Genomic DNA, 17,119 nt, shown 5'->3' with positions numbered 1-17,119 from the left:
CACCCCACGCCCTCACGACATGCTCGCCCGCATCGACACCACATCCGCCAGGCCCTCGCGGCGGCCGTACGGGCCGCGCTCCGCGTGTTCGCCCTCTATAACACCCATGACGACGATCAGCTCGACGGGAGTGCACTTCGGAGACATTCGGAAGGCGCGCTCGGGGACAAGCACGATCCGCATATCGCCTCCCCAGACTTCTCTGCCTTCGTACGTCCATATATATCGCTCTCATATATTCTTCATGCCCATACTCTATATATGAACGCAGCGACGCCGACACAGAGCAAGATCCCTTGTTTGATCTCATTTGCGAGAGCAATCACAGCGACTCCGCGCCGCGCCGATACCACCTCAAGCTTGTGGACATCGACTCAATATCGTCGGACGAGGACAGCCCCTTTGGCTCTCTTTTTTCTTTCACCGCATCCCCCATCGACAGCCCCACGTACTCCACGGCATCTTTCCTCCCCATACAACTCGCCCCACGCCCGCACGCCCGGTCGCACGCCGCGCCCACGAAATCTCGCCAAGTGCGCCGCCCGGCGCCACTCTCCAGAACTCCACACAGCCCATTGACACCCTCCACACCCGTATCATTCTTCTCGCCTTTCAGTCCGACCTTCGCGACCAACGCCCCACCGGTTTCCAACACCCGCACGCCGCTGGCACGCGCACCCACGCTTCGCACCGGTGACCGCGTCGACCGTTGGTTGACGGGCGGGCTCGAGCCCCCAATGACGCCTGTCGTCTTCGACACCAAGCTACACGAGCACCGGGCGGCGGAGGAGACGGGCCAATCCGACTGGCGTGCGATTGTCGACGAGTTCCTGGAGGACGCCGAGTTCGAATTCGAGCTTGATGATCCGCGCCCCGCTGGGTCCCGATCCGGCTAACTCTGTTCACAGAGGCGTCATCACGTCCCTCCACTGTCGTTCAAGCTGAGGCCCGGGTATGCGGGTCGCGCGGACGGGGCGGCGTTAGACAACGGGTGGACGTTCGCGCGCGCTCTTTGGGTTGGAGCGGTCCAGCGGCCGTTCATGCGCGGGTGTCCGCTCCTGCATCCCCTGGGGCATCGCGTGGGATTGGAAGCGGACGTTGGCTTGTTGGGGGAAGGAGTTGTGCTTGTCGGTCCTTGATCTTTTTCCATCTGTTCATCTGCATCTGTCGTCCCTGCCACTCCTTGATCTTTCCCAGCATGCTCGGCGTCTCCCACGCGCGAGTGGCTGCCCACTCTCTTGGACTTGGATTCCCTTCTTTTTCTTCTTGAACCCTTCTTTTTGTTGTTTTTTGGCGTCACATGGGACGGACATGGTCGACACCTTAATCATTATGTATTTCGTAGCCCTTGCCGCTCTTTACCTAGGAACCACCGGCTTACTCACACACGCCCACACCGCACTGCTGCTATTTACTGGTGCTATGACTGTATGTACGACTCTGAGTTCGTTCTCCCTTGATAGTAAAATGAACAGCACATTACCTTCATCGGGAATCGAAACCACGATCTACTTGGGCGCCTCCAATCAAACGCGGCGCCCCCGGCTTCAACCGGGTTTGTCGTGAACCCACTCCCCTCGAGCGCAGCCAGGGAATTTGCACGCGGCTGCTTCAGCCCTTCTCAAGCCCATGACAGACAACTAAAACATGGTTAGATTCAAGGTGAAGATCTCGGCGTGCGCCCTGTCCGGCTCAGCGAACACCCTGATACTCAATTTTTCACACCTCTAGAACCGCTGGCTCCTGGTCGAGTTTCTGCCCATGCCGACCCACACCCCAGGCCGCGAACCGCGCGCCGCGGCGGAAGAGTTCACCAGCAAGCAGATCTGGGTCGCCCTCAAGCAGAGCGTCCTCACCCACTTCGGCGACACCGGCTGGGGCGCGGTGGGCTCGTCCCTGACCGGTGCGCATCTCCCAGCGTGCTTCGCGACGCCGACGTGTCCGCTGACGTGCGCTCTGTGCCTCTGTCCCCTTCCTGTCGTCCTCTGGCCGCGCCTCGCGTGCCTACGTCGCGCGCTCGGGCTCGGGACGCCAGTCAAGTACTTCTCGCCGAAGACGAACCTGTGCATCATCCGCGTCGCGCGAGAGCCGCACAAGATCGCGTGGGCGAGCGTGACGCTCGTGACCGCCGTCGACGGACGGCGGTGCGTGCCGCACGTCGTGCACGTCTCCGGTCGGTGCCCTCGCCGCCGTCGTTCTGTGAACTGGGGACTGACGGCGCGTGCTGCGGCAGGGACGATCAAGCAGGCCCAGCTCGCCGCTATCCGGCACAATCGCGAGGTCGTGGCGAGGTACAGGGCTCGTGCGAATGTCCCGGGTGAGCACTTGCCTTGTATTTGGCCGTGATGAGGCTGACGGACGTGGGGTGGCTCCTGACAGTGGGATACCAAGACTCGTACGAGGAGTACTTGCGGACAAGCGCCCAGGAGATCGAAGGCTTGCAAGATTGAAAGGGCGAGCAGCGCACGTCACTTACAGTGTACCCGTACTAGGCACTTTCAGACAAAATTCGACCATTCTCCTCGATATTTACAGTCTTCTCTGCCTTGCTGCTTCATGAAGCGTCGATCGCGAGAGGATGTGATCTCGGCCCACCGGAAGTCTCCAGACTGACTTGGGGGACTACAAGGGCATTGGCCCAACAGCAGCCGGCGATTCCCCGAGAGCGATCCTCGAGCCGGCATCCGTCAGTGTGCACGTATGCACCGCCGTCGTGCGTCAGGACTGGCATCGTACATTGCGCCTTATCTACTAGTACAACGATATTGGTCTACATTACCGAATCCAACCACCCTCACTCCTCCGCGACCACGATGACACTCTTTCCGAAGTTCCCACCCCTGAGCACATCAAGCAACGCGTCACCCGCGCGCGCGAGCCCACGCGTGAGGTGCTCCTTGAACTTGACTTCCCCGGCTGCAACGTGCCGCGGCATGTCGCGCAGGAACGCGGGTCCGTGCTTGGGCTGGAGCGACAAGTACAGGAAACCGTAAAAGTGGATCTCCTTCCAGATGAGCAGCTGCAGGTTCTTGACGTTGTACGGGGTGCCGGTGTTGTAGTTCGAGGCGCTGCCGCAGATCTGCGGTACGGGCGGTGAGCAGACGGCGGAGGCGGGCGCGAGAGGAGAGGGCTGGGACTCACGATGAAACGCGCGTGGGACGCCGCGGCGTCCAGTGCGGCTTCGAGGGACTCTCCGCCGACGTTGTCCCAGCAGCTGTGATGGGGGTGATAGCGTCAGATATTGAGCGCCCACCGGCGGACAAGGGAAGGAAGATGTACATGTTGATAGGGCCCTCTCGCTTGAGAATCTCACGGGTGTTATCCTTCTTCCAGTTGAATGCGACGTCGGCACCGATGGTCCGCGCGTATTCAACCTTGTCTTCGGACCCAGCAGACGCGATCACCTTGCACCCTGATAGCTTAGCTAGCTGCACGACCACTCTGGGACAGGTGTCAATATGGGTGTGGGGCGTTCATAAATCACAAACACTCACGCCCCAACAGCACCTTGGGGAAGATGAGACGGAGGTCAGTAAGGGCATCGGAGTGGATGTCAACGTATTTACCGGATGCGGCGGTGACAAACACGGTTTCTCCCTGTGCTGACGGGTAAGCGGCAGGTAATTGGTAAACGGGGATACCCAGGGCGTACCGGTTTTGCTCGCGAGAACTCATTCCACCCGGAGTATGCCGTCAATCCTTGACGGGGAGTTAGATACTGCTGGAGAGCGTCGAAAAAAGGGCTTACCCGGCATCCCGAGCACGCCAATATATGCAGACCACGAAATGCCGTCAGGCTTCGAGTCGAGGAGAGTGATCCCGTCGTCGTTTGGAAGGATCACGTATTCTTGGAATGCTGGAAGCGTCGTTTTCAGTAAGAGAAGAGAGAAGCTGTCCGGACACACTCACGCAAAAATCCTACCAGATGGCTTCCTGCTTTGATTTTGGCGTGTTCAGACCGCAAAACAACGCCGACGCCATAATTGACGAGGCTGTCGGAGAGCTGTCACTCGGAAATTCCCAGACCATGACAACACGACGCTTACGGCTCGTTGATAGCAAAAGGTTGCTGAGAACGAAGCACCGTCATCTCACAACCAACTGGGATATGACATGGTTGCCACTCACAATAGACTCTTCAGGGGCCCCACCTGGCGTCATTCGTCGCCGGAGATAAGGGTCTACGGAGAGATACAAGACCTTCACCAGGAAACCTCCATCGAGAGGGTCGGTTACAGGATCTACGGTCTGCGAGTCGTCGTACGCGAGATGTTGATCAACGACCGGATAATCTGTACGACGTTTCATATCAGACAGGGGACAGTACATAAGGTATGCAGCCGAACTCACCTGATCCCGGGAATTCCTTGAACAACACACGGGCATTGCAGATGGGAGACATTGCGCTAATGAAGAGGGGGGGCTGGACGAGCTGAGGATTTGGGGGGAATAGGGACTCGATGAACGTATACATCGACGAACCGCTTTATACGGAGTGCGGAGGACGTCATTGAACTTCTAACGCGTCCGTCTGCCCGAGGATGACATGAATATAGTGACCAATGGGCTGGGCTCTGCCCCCGAGGCATTAAGTGACAAATAGACCAATTAACTTGGGCTGCTCGAGCTCACGGCGGCGACAGTCCTCAAGACATCATGCACCACACCGCTCGAAGCGCTGCTTACGTCCCACATGCCGTGCGGGTTTACTCCATACAGACTCTTGTACCCATTCGAACGGTGAGAACCATGTTTTAGGGATTCGCTGAGTGTGGGACGCCTGTCTCTTCCATGTGCAAGTGGAGCGCGCCTATGTCAGCAGAAGCAAGCTTCGGGTCGGCCGATGCTGACTTACCAATTTCCCTCGGCCTTGAACGACTTCTACGCTGAGCTCAGCCCGAAGCTGTCTTTCCGGACTGACCGATGCTGCAGGGTATTGAGTCTAAGTATGTGAACAAGCCAGCATAGGATTAAATGAGTAAATGGGGGTCAAGCCGAGGTGTGAACTTGACATCACCCACGGGCCAGTGTAAGATCGAACGTTTGAGAAAGATCGCAGGAGCCTTGAGAAAAAAAAGGAAGCATCGGCATGGGGGAAAACAGCTGTAGTGTTCATGAATGAACCATTGCAAGCGAGCGGCATACTAGGCGAAGTTGAACGAAAAGGCTTAAGTCGAGCGCGCGTGCGGACTGGAGTGGCGGAGATCAATCGGGGTTGAGGGGAGGCACTGGAAAAATTCTCCAGGCGCGTCTGAGCTTGAAACGTGGCAAAGTCCGAGACGCGTCAGCCCCGCACGGACCCCGGGCGTTTATCCGACCTGCGCTCAGTCTCAACCGTCCATTGGAAGCGGTGTAGGTGGTGCGTTCGAGGGAACCGATGGGTAAGTGCGGAGTGCAGACAACACACGCATACTGACACGGAAACACAGACGTCGAACATGCTCAGCTGCCAACTACTTCCACTTTGTCGTCATTGCGCGGTCTTCGACTCTGAAGCTGAAGCTTGATCTAAATTGAAAGGTGAGATCATCTCGATCGACCAGAGCACATGGCTGTGCGCGCTAGCACCTCCAGATTGACCATCAAACGCTTGGTCTGCGCTCTGTGCGTGCTCGTTGGTAGTGATCAACCATCCAATGTTACAGTCCCATTGGAGAGACAAAGCGGGCGTCCGCACTGAACACAGCTCACGCTTTGTTCGTTTCGGCTGTCCATCTAAGGTTGACACCGGAGGGTATATTTACGCTGACCCGTGTTTCCATCCAGGATCTGCTCGGAGTGTCCATCCGGGCACCACCTTCCTGCATCTGAACCGCACACGCAATGTACGATATTAGTGCCGAAGTAGTATACACCGGTCGCCCCTTGGGTACGTTCGTCCACTCTCTGCATTTGATTGCGACTGCTCAATGTCGCCGATTGATCACAGAGGACTGCGGTGAACGTCGTTGGCAAGAGGCGTGGAGCAAAGACATCTGCTCCAAGTTCATCGAAGTCCCAGGACCCGGAGAAGTTTTCCTCAACCAATTCGTTCCTTCTCAGAATGCGCCACCTCTGGATTTCGAGCAACACACTCAGTTCAAACACTGGATCGACAGGAGCGGGGATGCAGCACTCGACATTTCATCTGCGGTAGGTTCATGCGACTATGCCCTTGAAGACACGCTCATCTCATCATGATCAGGTCGACGGTCTCGCGCGTCTAGTGGCGGGATTTCCCCACGAAAGCCGGCCCGCTTTCTTCGACGTATCTGGCCACAGCCTGGAATTTCCGCTTCCATCTCTCCGACACAACCATCCACCCGCGGAGTTCGACATTGCGGTTACTTTCCCTTCGACTTCGACATCCATTGCTCTTGCGCCACCTGAATGGAACGATATCGCATGTATCGTCCAAGTCAGGGCTACTGCGGCGCAAGATCCCTTTGACAATATTCTCCAAGAGGGCTACAACAAAGCCTTGGTCCAACTTTCCGTCGCCGCGAATCACCTCATGGTCGCCCACGGTCTCCTGTGCGCCCACACTCTTGGGTTCTATGGTGACGTGGTACGCATCATTCGCTTTGACCGCGCCGGCGCGGTCTATTCCGCTCCCCTCGAACTCTCTCGCCCCGAAGTCGTCAATGTCGTTCGCGAATTCTTTTGGAAGCTCTTTCACCCCATCGATCCCCGTGCGCGCATCGTTGGTGGAGATCCGACCGTTCGGCGTCTACATGATGGCGAGTGGCGGTGGCTCAAGACGCGCTTGGCCACGGCAGGGATCACCCTCCAGGACGCGGACAGGATGGTGCCTCGGCGCATCTCAGTTCTAGGCGCACCAGACGCGGACGAAGACGACGCCACCCCTTACTTCGTGTTCAAGCCCGTCGCGGCTCCCTCCAACATCTTCTCACGCGGGACGACTGTATGGCACGCCGTAGAACATGCCCCCGACGAAGCCACGCTCGACCAATCGAAGTCTCCCGTCGTAGTCAACATCCTCAAGGAGACTTGGCGGCTCCTGGAATGCGAAGCCGAAACGGACATCTACGCCACCCTGAGCAAGAACGCTTCGCTCTCCCGGCACGGCATCCAGACGGCGGTGATTGGCACCGACATGGGCGAATGGGACGTGCGGCGGCTCGAGAAGCACCTGAAGCGCTGCGCGGAGACTGTCCCCGACAACTCCCGTTTGGCTGACCCGAAGCAGTTGTACTTTGCCTTGGACCCTGCGCTCCCCTATGCGCCCTCTCATCAGACTTTTACGTGGCGCGTCGCAGAGCAACGGCTGTACTGGAGGATCGAACGGTCTCACCTGCGGTTTGTCATGGACACCATTGGCAAAGCCGTCACGTCGTTCGACAGCACTCGAGAGATGACGATGGCCTTTTACGACGCACTTCGAGGTTAGTCCTTCCCATCTGGATTCTGGCGAGGTACGTCGACTGACCGTCGTTCTTAGGCCATCGCTGGGCTGTCGATGACTGCAATGTCCTCCACCGCGATGTCAGTGTCAACAACATCATGATCGCGCGCATGGACATCGAGAAGTTCAAAGGAGGCGCTCGTTCAACCGGCTTCCTGCACGACTTCGACTTCGCTTCGAGAGTGGACTACGATCCTGACCATGAGCCTCTCTACCGCAAGGTGTGCCTCGCTCCTCTCTTCCTCCCGCGTCCCAGGGTACTGACGGCGATCGATGTGATTATCAGAGAACATACACGTACTCCGCAGTAGACCTCATGCCGCCGGACGACCCCTCCCGCTACTTCGCGTCCCCCATGCACCGCGTCCACCACGACCTCGAGTCCTTCTTCTGGTCCCTCCTCCACGTCGTCTTCCGCAACACGCTCCACAACGTCGACGACGCGCCCGGCGTGTTCGAGGCGATGCTCGAGACGCGCCGCGGCAAGCGCGCGTGGCTGGACGCGCACGCGCCCGCGTTCGAGGTCGCGCAGAACGCGCCGGTGACCGCCCTCCTCCGCGCGTTCGCCGGGCTCGTCGCGGAGAACGTCGCACGCGCGGGTGGGGGCGGCGGCGGCGGCGCGGGGCGCCCGCTCGACCACGCCCGCGTCCTGGCGATCTTCGAGGGCGCGCTCGGCATGGACGGGTGGCCCGTCGGCGACCGGTCGCTCGCTTTCGAACGGGCTGCGGACGCCCTCAGGCCGCGGCTGCCGCGGGGCCCGCAGGAGGCGCCGCCGGGCGTCGCGCCGGAAGATCGAACTGGCGCGCGCAGCGTCGCACACGCGAAGGACGACCTCGGGTCCGACTTCGACGCGGACGATGGCGACGACGAAGACGACGACGACGACGAGCACGAAGACGAGCACGACGGCATGCCGGACGCCACGCCCGCCGCGTCCCCGAGCTCGTCGCGCGCGCACCCGATCACCCCTCCGGACGGCGGCGCGCTGCGCAAGACGCCGAAGCGGGCGGCGTCGTTCGAGGAGGAAGATTTGGGGCGCGCGTCCCCGGCGAAGAAGGCGCGGCTGTTCATCCGCGCGTACGACGCGCTCGTCGGCGCCGGGGACCTCGACCCGGGCTGCGCGCGCGGGTACGGCTCGGTCGAGGAGGACGCGGAGGTGGAGGGCATGGTCGCGGTCCCGGTCCCGCGGCGGCCGTTGGGCGAGGCGGAGTCTCTGTTCATGTAGTGCCGACGGTTTGGAGGATTCGGGCTTTGGAGGGTGGATGTCATGCATATATGTATATGGACTTTTCTGCTGCCTGGCACGGTTTGGTATTTACGGATACGGAGCGACGTTTTCCCTTGAGCTCGAGTCTCGGCCCTTCCTCTCGTTTGTTCTAGATCTACAGTATACGTATGTACACGCTCCTTAATCGCCTCGCCTCGTCGTACCATATGTCATCCCTTATCTCACTGTACGTATGTATATATGAATCCCAGTTTTCCCTCTCTGAAAACTGTTGGTGTGAACGGTGATGGTGAGCAATGACGTCATCGTACCGGGTGTTGGCTCATACTATTTTCAAGATGGAGCTGGCGGACAGGCATATTCCGACCAATGGATAACGGTGTATGTTGTGCATATTGCGGGGCCAGAGGATAAGGGATCCACATTGTTTGCGCCCCATGGTTCTTGCCGTGCACCCCAGCTACGAACTGCCCCTTGTACTTTACTTCAACTTCTCCCTTCGCACCCCTCACTGGTATCTGGTGGCGGTGGAACTTCTCCCGACGAGGAAGCCGTTACATGAAGCAATTGTGGATTGCTCCACGGAATCGACTCACGGAATATTCTGGTACGCTACACTTTATACGCTTACTGTTTGCTGACACAGCGACGTTATAAATACATCGTGCTATATTTGTGTCGAGACTGAGGAGGTACGAATTCAAATTCGTCGACTTGTAGCTAATGACTGATACGTGGGTAGCACACGAGCAGAATATATGACGTCATAGGGTTTCAGACGGTTGATACCAGTCCCAGTACTTACTTACCCGCTCCTCTTGTATGTGGACCATCAGCTCGCGGTCGCTCCCGATGTTTTTGCCGCAATCCCGCCCAGACCACCAACGACCAAGGATCAGTGGACGACCAAGGATCAGCGGATCGAGTCGGGTCGACGTGTAAACAGTGTGCCCACGTTGACCACGCCGTCCCCCAACATAGGTACCGTTGAAACTCGACCGTGTACCTCATGCTAAACTCTCAGTCTGCGACCCAGGCGTCTCTCCCATCAGAACCACCAGGCTCACCATCTCTGCCAGTCTCTGCCCTGCTCCTGTTCGCTGTCTTACGGCGCGCGCGTCCCCCCGGCGCTTCAGGGCGCCCGTACGACGAGCAGCGCACCGGTTGGACTTCTGCTGCGGCGTGCGTGTGCACCGAGGGGCGCGGAGGGCGTGTGCGAGGTCGAAAGCACGCCGCACGCCCTGGCGGAGGCCGGTTACCATGCAGCTGTACGTGACCACACATCCTGGCCGAAATACCGCGTGTCCAAGCAATGAGCACCACCTCCAGCAACCTCCCGCGGCTCATTTCCGCGTGGGCGCTGCATGTCGGTGGAATGTCGTACTTACTTACGGCAGAGGCGGGAGACGGAGTTGAGAGTGGCAAGTGAGATTGATGTTCGGTGGGATGGTGTTGCGCAAAGGAGGATCCGGGCGGTTGTCATGGGCGACAGTTACGGTCACGATTTCCAACGATGATATGAGTCCGAGGTTCTCGAACGCTCGAGGCGGACGGAAGTAAGATCGCGCGTGCCGTGGACGGAGGCTCTGTGCACCCGCGAGTCTGAAGGGGCGAAAGGCGGACGAGAAGGTGGGAACGGCTAAGTGACAGTCGAGGAGAAAAACATGAAGCTGGCGACCTCTGGCGACTCACGGGGCGAGTCAGCGGACCCGGTCCCAGGCGCTGGCCAGTCGACGTCATCGGGCGTGACTTGTCGTTGGACGGGGACGTTCGAACGCGTATCGACTCGCGGCAGATACCCGGCAAAGTCTCCGTCCGTCCTGGCAGAAACAAGCCCGAAACGAGAGTGGTTTGGATCTGATCGCAGCTGGTGCCCGTAGGCGCCGGGGCGTCGCACGCGCGCCAGACTCGGACTCCGAGGCTTCGTGGGCGCGGCGGCTCAGCGCGGCTGGCTGCTGGACGCGCTTGGACGCGACGCTCATTTGTTTGGGTTCAGGCCAGAACTTAGAAGCCGGGCCTCCTCCCCGCCGCATCCCCATCAGTGACCCCGGCCGTCGTTCTTCCTCCGCTCTCTTATAATCCCTCATGCCTCAGTCCGGCCCCGCCTCCCTCCCCGCCCTCCACATCCCACCTGGCCATGTCCGACTCCTCCAACTCCACCGCTGCAGCCGCAGCCGCCGCAGCGGCGGCGGCGGCGGCGGCGACGGCGGCCTTCCCTCACATCCCCGTCGGCGACACTCTCGGCGCGTGGCTCATCGGCGTGTGCATCAGCTACCTGTACGCCCGCCTGTGATTCCACCCCGGGCCCGAAAATTTGACACCTTCGCACGCTATCTCCGCAGGCTGCAGGGCATGCTGTTCCATCAGGCGTTCAAGTACTACATGACCTTCCACAAGGACAGGTGGGTCCTTAAAGCATGGGTGCGTCCATCCTAATCCATATCATCCATCGAGCGCGCTAATCCCGGAATGGGTTTCTGCAGGTCGCGGTGGTTTTGTGAGCATCCTGCCTCGGTCCATCGCGTCTGGAGTGCTCACTTTCGCGCAGGGTGCTTGAGACGTTGGCCACGGTGTTGATCACACATACCGCGTGAGTGTATTGCTTAGCCGACTGTCGGGCGCGCGCTCAATGTGAAAGTTTTCGGGATGCAGATACTTCTATATGGTGACCAAATACTGGGAGCCAACGTACTTCTTCGTCTCCCCGACGGTTTGGTAAGTTCATTTAGACCTGACCCTTTGTTCCGCATCTTGACCGCCGTCTAGGTCTCTCAATGTACGTAACCCCCGGCAGTTTTAGAGGCACCGATACTCACGCTTCCATCCAGGTCCTCCCTCCACCTGCCGTACGTACCCTCTCCTGTGCTGTTCGTCATCGTCCTCAATCCTTCTGCTCCCTAGGCCCTCGCGGCCTTCATCTCCCAGAGGTCCGTCTGAGACTTCATATTTGTTGTCTCACATATGCTCACATCCCGTGCAAAGTTTCTTCGCTCGCCGGTTATGGCTAAGTGAGCCTTACCCTACAAGCCCGGTCGGACTCCACCGTCTCATGCGCAGTACCTTTCCGCAGTTGCGCCCAAATTCCGGATTCTCGTCGCCATCGCAGTGAGTGCCTTGTGCGACACCCTCCGGGGACCCTCATACTGACCCAGAGTGCCCAGATGGTCCTGATAGCAGGCAACGTCGGTAAGCTCCGCGCTTTGGTCCCCGGCAGTAGATGTTCCCGAACTCACCCTCCGCGGAACCGCTCCTCCAGCGTGCTTCTCCGGTGCGTTCCCACATGCGCCGTTCCGCGCCTACGACTGAAGAGTAGACTTGGATAGTGCTGGCGGTGACGATGTTCAGGTCGGCGACACTCTCGGAGTGGCTCCAATACTCGGTGCGCGGAGCCAGGTTGCCTAGACTCGAATCGAGCGCAGTGCTCATTTGCCTTCGGACAGTGGCTCGCAACACTAGGGTCCTCGATCCAAGTAACTGGGGATTTGTCGATCAGCGCCGCGTTGGTTTATACCCTGCACACGAGCAGGACAGGGATCACTCGGTGAGCTGCGGCTCGGTTCGGCGCGTGTGGGTTGTTCTGAAGCACGCGCACAGGACGGACTCGATCGTGGATACACTGATCACGTACTCGGTATCGACTGGTGAGTGCCGTGACAGCAAGGTTTAGCGTGTGGTTTCTCACAGTCACTTGCAGGCGTCGTAACCTGGTGAGCGGGGCGATGAGGTACCTGCAGCGGATCATGTGTTCACATTGCATCGCATCAGCATCGTCCACATCGTCAACGTCACCTATGTCAGTGCTCTTCCCTCACGCGCTCCTGCTCGCCGCTGACACTGCGCCTTCTTCAGTCCGCCAAGGAGCCGGACAACTTCATCTACGCCGCGCTGTCCATCATCCTCACGAAACGTGCGTGAGCTTCCTACTGCTTGCCCGTCCAGCCCTCTGACCATCCCCCACCCCACAGTCTACGCCAACGCGTTCCTCGTCGCGTAAGCCGCTCCCCCTTCCCCGCGCCGACACGCGCTCTGACCAGCCTTTCCCCCTCCCGCCTTCCTCAGCCTCAACTCGCGCGCGTCACTGGGCATCCTCGGCCAGTCGAACAACCAGTCCAACTCCGTCAACGTCTCGCACGTGCTCCGCGCGCGCGGCGCGACGAACCTCCCCACCGCGGTACGTGTTGTCGCCAATCGTCCCACTCCGCGCCGCACACTGACTCGCCTCCTCCCCTCTCGCTCATTTCTCTGCGCATCCCCGCGCCTCTCTCCCGTTCACCCCCCACGCCCGCGCTCACACAAACGAACCAAACAACGAACCCACCCACGAACCAACCAACCCACGAACGAACGAACGAACGAACGAACGAACGAACGAACCAACCAACCAACCAACCAACCAACCAACCAACGAGCAGCTCAGCAACACCGCGGCGAGCACCCCGACCGCGATCGAGCTCAAGGTCACGACGGTGACGGAGACGGACGACTTCTACGACGGCGCGTACGCGGTGTCCGAGCCCGGGCCGCTCGAGGCGCAGCAGCAGCAGCTGCCGCAGCGGTCGTTCCTCGGGCCGAAGCGACACCCGTACGCCGCGGAGGTCATGACGCCGTGAGATCGACCGCGCGAATAGACGGGACTGGTCGGGCGATCTACGTGGAGAGGGAGGCGTGCGTGCACGCGCGCGGCGCAGATCCGATCGAGTTCTGCGTCCCTCAGAAAAGGCACGTACTATGTAACTATGTACATACGATGGTGGCGTGCGGGGGCGCGACACCCGGCCGGTGTTCCGGCTGCGGTTGGTCGCGAGTCGGCCCTCCCTCGTCCCTCGTTCGCGGCCCTGGACTCTGGACGGGCTTCCTGCTATGTCGTGCGCGGTGTGGGCCGTGGCGGTAGAAGCGCGTCGGTCGCTCCGCTCCCTTCCGCTCCGTGCTGTTCAACTTTAGAGCGATTATAATTAATAGAGACAGGACGGCGCTTTCCCTCCCGAGTGCGCGTTGGAAGTCGGAGTCGGCCGCTTTTGGCGGGGGTGTTGTGAGTTCGAGCTCTCGTCACCTGGCGAGCAGGAGAGCGCATTTGGGCGCACTCCCCGGCGGTCGCTGGTTGCGTCGTTCTGAGGAAACTCCAGGGCAACAGAGAAAGTAGACCACGTTCCGTGCCGTCGGATGGCACCGCCCAGTTTGGCGCGGAGCCTGAATATGACATCGCGCTCGGAGCCTCGGCCTGGCCTGAATTGATGTAGCGCGCGCGGGCACTACTGGTGTGACCACTACCACATCTACGTCTCATCGGTCTGCGATCGGCCCTCGAAATCCACCCTGCCGCTCTTCGATGGCCTCAGAACGTCTTCCCATTGAAGTCGCCGAGCGTGCGGACGGACGGACGGACGAATCGAGGAGGGGAGGCGTGCGCATGTGGGGGGACGGGCAGGACGGCGCGGACGGACTGGATGGGGTAGATGGGAGGGACCAGGTAAGCACCAGGGCAAATTCTGACTATGGATGGGTAGAGAGTGGTTTATTAACGCTGTAGAGAGTGGTTTGTTGACGCTGTATAGAGTGGTTTGTTGACGCTGTATAGAGTGGCTTATTGACGCTGTAGAGACAGGATTATTGAGACTGTGGAGAGTGCTGAATCGACGGCGGACCGGGGCACGATTTGCAAGAGCGTGCAAGGGCCGCCGCGCATGTCTGGCATCTAAACAACTTTCATTCGAACGTGCTTCTACGTACTACACACCCACGCAAGCCCGCCATCCCTCTCGTCGTGCGCCGGCCTCGCGCGCGAGCACCCGGTACGTCTTTCCTCGCTGTTATCCGCCCGTCACACTCACAAGCTCTTTTCCGCCGCCGCCGCCGCCACGCCCACTGTGACGACGGTAAGAACCATCCACCCGCTCTCAAAGTCTCGTCGTCATTGTGAATGTACCGTGCACACAGAACACTCGTTAGCGTGCAGCAAGATCAAGGTCGTCAAGCACGTACCGTACTCCGCCGGGTCCCCGCGCACATCGACACAACTTCCATGCTCCCGCGGAGCGTACTGAAGATGTACGTATCGCGTGTATCGCCGCGCGCGGCAGCGATAGACTGACGTGTTGATATCAACAGAAGCAACAGCGTCGAGCACGTACCGGGTAGCGCTTGCCAGCGGAACACGGCCAGCTCGTGGTCGCGCTTGCTAGAGCGGCGTGACCACACCCGGTACGCTGCAGGAGAACGAACGGCAGCGTACCGATGCGCGGCAACTGGTAAGTCGATTTCGCCTCGTCTTGGTGCGGGCAATGATTGTTAGTTTGGTGGTGGACAAGCTCAGCACGTACCGGGTGCGCCTGCCAGCGAACCATGGGCAGCGCGTAGTCGCACTTGCAAGACCAGCCTGACCACCGGCCACCGGCCACTGCACCACGCGTTTCCATCGTGCCTCGCGCTGCGGAACCCTCAATGAACGAACAGGACGTACCGGCATCCGCGTACCCGTACCAGCCTCCGTGCGATGATGCGCGACAACGGGTGAGTGGACTGCGCCAGGTCGTCTAAGCATGGACAACAATGGTTGATTCTGAATTAGCGCGACTCGAGGACAGGCTCAGCACGTACCAGTATTGGGTGACGAACGCAGATCGCGATAGCGGTTGCCCGTGCCTTGGATCGTCCGAGAGGAGGATTGGTGAAGGGAGAAGCCGGCGAGCAGGAGGGGCAGCAAGGGGAACGGGTGGCGGCGGAGAGGGCGAGCTGCGCAAAGGGCAAGAGGGAAGGGAGGCCAGGGACAAGGCATTCGACGCCTTTTATGCGCGGTACCCACTCCCGACGGGCGGCACCAGCTGCGGCTAGCCATGGCAGCCTGGTGGTTCCGGCCAGACTCCGATGGTGCAGGCACCAACGCGCGCACACTTCCACAGCGCTAGCCCTTTCAGGTACGCAATTCACATTCTCGGTCCAATCCTTGATTACGATTAACTGCAACCCCAGCACCTACATCCCAACCACAGCCGCGACTGCTAAAGCTGTCTATCAGGTCGCTCGACGCCTCCCTCCCCAGCGGATGCTCCGCCTCCTCCTCGTCCTCCCAAGTGATCTCGCGCTGTGACTTTGTCACCATGCACGACATCCGCCGGCGCCACATCCCGAACTCCACCACACCCGGGTCCCGCCGCTCGTCTTCATTCGCCCGTGTTCCGCGCGGGAGGACGAACGGCGTCGGCGCCGCAAGCCTACAGTTCGCCCTCGCCGCCTCTGCCTCCTCGATGCCCACGCGCTCGAAGCGCAGGTCGCCGCGGTCCCACAGCCTGTGCAGGCCGATGAGCTCGTTCAAGCTCGTCGCGTTTTCGCTCAGGTTGCCGAACTTGGTACCGTGTGGCCAGCCGACGAGGCGCAGCCGGTGCTTGACGAAGATGTGCTTGGCGAACCGCTCCAACGTCCAGCGCATCTCCACCTTCGGGTCGTCGGTGAGCCGGACTGCAGAGTAGGTGCGTACCGTCGGTGTGAGTGCGTGCATGAAGAGAACACCACTCACCCAATTCTCTCTTGAACTTCTTGCGCAGCTGTCCACGGACGAACGTCGTGTGTCGCGTGTATCCGCCCGCACGGTCGAGCGTCTGACTGGTCTTGAAGAACTTGCGCCTGCGCCCAGACATTCTGGACGAAACGGAGCATCAGCGGGCGCTGGGCGGTGCGGCTCACGAGAGGGAACGAACGGAGACGTACTGGTGAGTGACTAGGGTGGGGGAAGAGCGAGCCATGCCAAACGCCGCTGACACGACTATTACTACCAGTTGGAAACCACCCGACAGGCCGTCGTACCGCGTCTGGACACGGCGCGATGGCACGGCGCGATGGCGCTAGTGGACATGAGCCAGGGGTAGTACCAGCTCCTGTCACCCGTTGTCGACTGTCAATTGCGCCGCCTTGCGCGGAACGCTCAAGGCAATCGTCTTTGTATTTGTTCCCGATCCGCATCGCTCACGATCCTATCTGCGCACAGAGCCCTCTGTGATCCCGCTCAGCATACCCGCCTCGCCCCCGATCCTATCCCCGCGTTGAGTACGCTCGACGCGTGTCCTGTGGATGTGCGCAGCCCGTGTGCGCCAGGCTGTTCCCCTGGATTCCAAGTGAGTGCGAAGATGTCATGCAAATCCTATCCGAAATCGTCTCCGCCTGGCACAGCGCGTCCTGCACGCAACGTGTCTGTGGATAAGTCGATCAGCAAGTCGTTTCGCTCGGGTCGCCGAGGTCCGTGAGTACATGTACGATGTCGCGCTGTTGACCCTCGTGCGCCACGCCGCAGACACGTTCCAGGCTGTCCTTACGGCTTCCAGACGGAGGAGACCCACGTCAAACACGGCGGCAGTGGACGCCCCCGGTGGGTAAACATCCACTGCAGGGACAGTGAGTAGTTCATCAGTCGCCCATATCGCGTCTTTGACTCGCCCTGTTTCGTTTCTTGCCGTGACACCGCGCAGACGTCGGTACCGCACCAAACACAGCGCGAC

The 17,119-nt window shown here is 59.9% G+C and overlaps 6 protein-coding genes across 6 annotated transcripts; 4 read left to right on the top strand and 2 right to left on the bottom strand.

Annotated features, from left to right (window-relative positions):
- Positions 1 to 19: 19 nt before the first annotated feature.
- Positions 20 to 896, top strand: BXZ73DRAFT_52690 (uncharacterized protein; the record flags this gene model as incomplete). The annotated part of the gene is made up of 3 exons (XM_048020857.1): positions 20 to 210; positions 272 to 502; positions 572 to 896. 3 exons carry the CDS (start codon positions 20 to 22, stop codon positions 894 to 896), a joined length of 747 nt encoding a protein of 248 aa, XP_047874077.1.
- Positions 897 to 1,647: 751 nt separating this feature from the next.
- On the top strand, positions 1,648 to 2,450 carry BXZ73DRAFT_92128 (uncharacterized protein; the record flags this gene model as incomplete). The annotated part of the gene is made up of 5 exons (XM_048026253.1): positions 1,648 to 1,662; positions 1,732 to 1,903; positions 2,036 to 2,173; positions 2,234 to 2,317; positions 2,380 to 2,450. 5 exons carry the CDS (start codon positions 1,648 to 1,650, stop codon positions 2,448 to 2,450), a joined length of 480 nt encoding a protein of 159 aa, XP_047874076.1.
- A 344-nt stretch (positions 2,451 to 2,794) lies between these two features.
- Positions 2,795 to 4,402, bottom strand: BXZ73DRAFT_105056 (NAD-P-binding protein; the record flags this gene model as incomplete). The annotated part of the gene is made up of 11 exons (XM_048016116.1): positions 2,795 to 3,079; positions 3,142 to 3,214; positions 3,280 to 3,441; positions 3,495 to 3,507; positions 3,567 to 3,597; positions 3,653 to 3,699; positions 3,749 to 3,856; positions 3,910 to 3,992; positions 4,047 to 4,069; positions 4,129 to 4,292; positions 4,351 to 4,402. The coding sequence occupies 11 exons, from the start codon at positions 4,400 to 4,402 to the stop codon at positions 2,795 to 2,797; spliced, it is 1,041 nt and encodes a 346-aa protein (XP_047874075.1).
- A 1,421-nt stretch (positions 4,403 to 5,823) lies between these two features.
- BXZ73DRAFT_105055 (uncharacterized protein) lies at positions 5,824 to 8,630 on the top strand (the record flags this gene model as incomplete). The annotated part of the gene is made up of 5 exons (XM_048016115.1): positions 5,824 to 5,869; positions 5,930 to 6,132; positions 6,185 to 7,385; positions 7,442 to 7,626; positions 7,692 to 8,630. The coding sequence occupies 5 exons, from the start codon at positions 5,824 to 5,826 to the stop codon at positions 8,628 to 8,630; spliced, it is 2,574 nt and encodes an 857-aa protein (XP_047874074.1).
- A 2,140-nt stretch (positions 8,631 to 10,770) lies between these two features.
- On the top strand, positions 10,771 to 13,243 carry BXZ73DRAFT_105054 (uncharacterized protein; the record flags this gene model as incomplete). Its single annotated transcript, XM_048016114.1, has 21 exons — positions 10,771 to 10,910; positions 10,976 to 11,054; positions 11,117 to 11,130; positions 11,182 to 11,223; positions 11,286 to 11,348; positions 11,400 to 11,409; positions 11,462 to 11,479; positions 11,535 to 11,560; positions 11,616 to 11,641; positions 11,704 to 11,738; positions 11,795 to 11,819; positions 11,890 to 11,901; positions 11,957 to 12,012; positions 12,074 to 12,174; positions 12,228 to 12,274; positions 12,328 to 12,340; positions 12,399 to 12,426; positions 12,483 to 12,540; positions 12,599 to 12,623; positions 12,693 to 12,804; positions 13,046 to 13,243. The coding sequence occupies 21 exons, from the start codon at positions 10,771 to 10,773 to the stop codon at positions 13,241 to 13,243; spliced, it is 1,128 nt and encodes a 375-aa protein (XP_047874073.1).
- A 971-nt stretch (positions 13,244 to 14,214) lies between these two features.
- Positions 14,215 to 16,264, bottom strand: BXZ73DRAFT_80437 (uncharacterized protein; the record flags this gene model as incomplete). The annotated part of the gene is made up of 7 exons (XM_048023283.1): positions 14,215 to 14,325; positions 14,613 to 14,717; positions 14,762 to 14,836; positions 14,951 to 15,027; positions 15,091 to 15,163; positions 15,607 to 16,085; positions 16,144 to 16,264. 7 exons carry the CDS (start codon positions 16,262 to 16,264, stop codon positions 14,215 to 14,217), a joined length of 1,041 nt encoding a protein of 346 aa, XP_047874072.1.
- Positions 16,265 to 17,119: the final 855 nt, after the last annotated feature.

This window comes from Epithele typhae, assembly GCF_022376455.1.
Source record: "Epithele typhae strain CBS 203.58 chromosome Unknown BXZ73scaffold_60, whole genome shotgun sequence".
Lineage (NCBI taxonomy): Eukaryota > Fungi > Basidiomycota > Agaricomycetes > Polyporales > Epitheliaceae > Epithele > Epithele typhae.
This window is presented reverse-complemented; position numbering and strand designations above follow the sequence as displayed.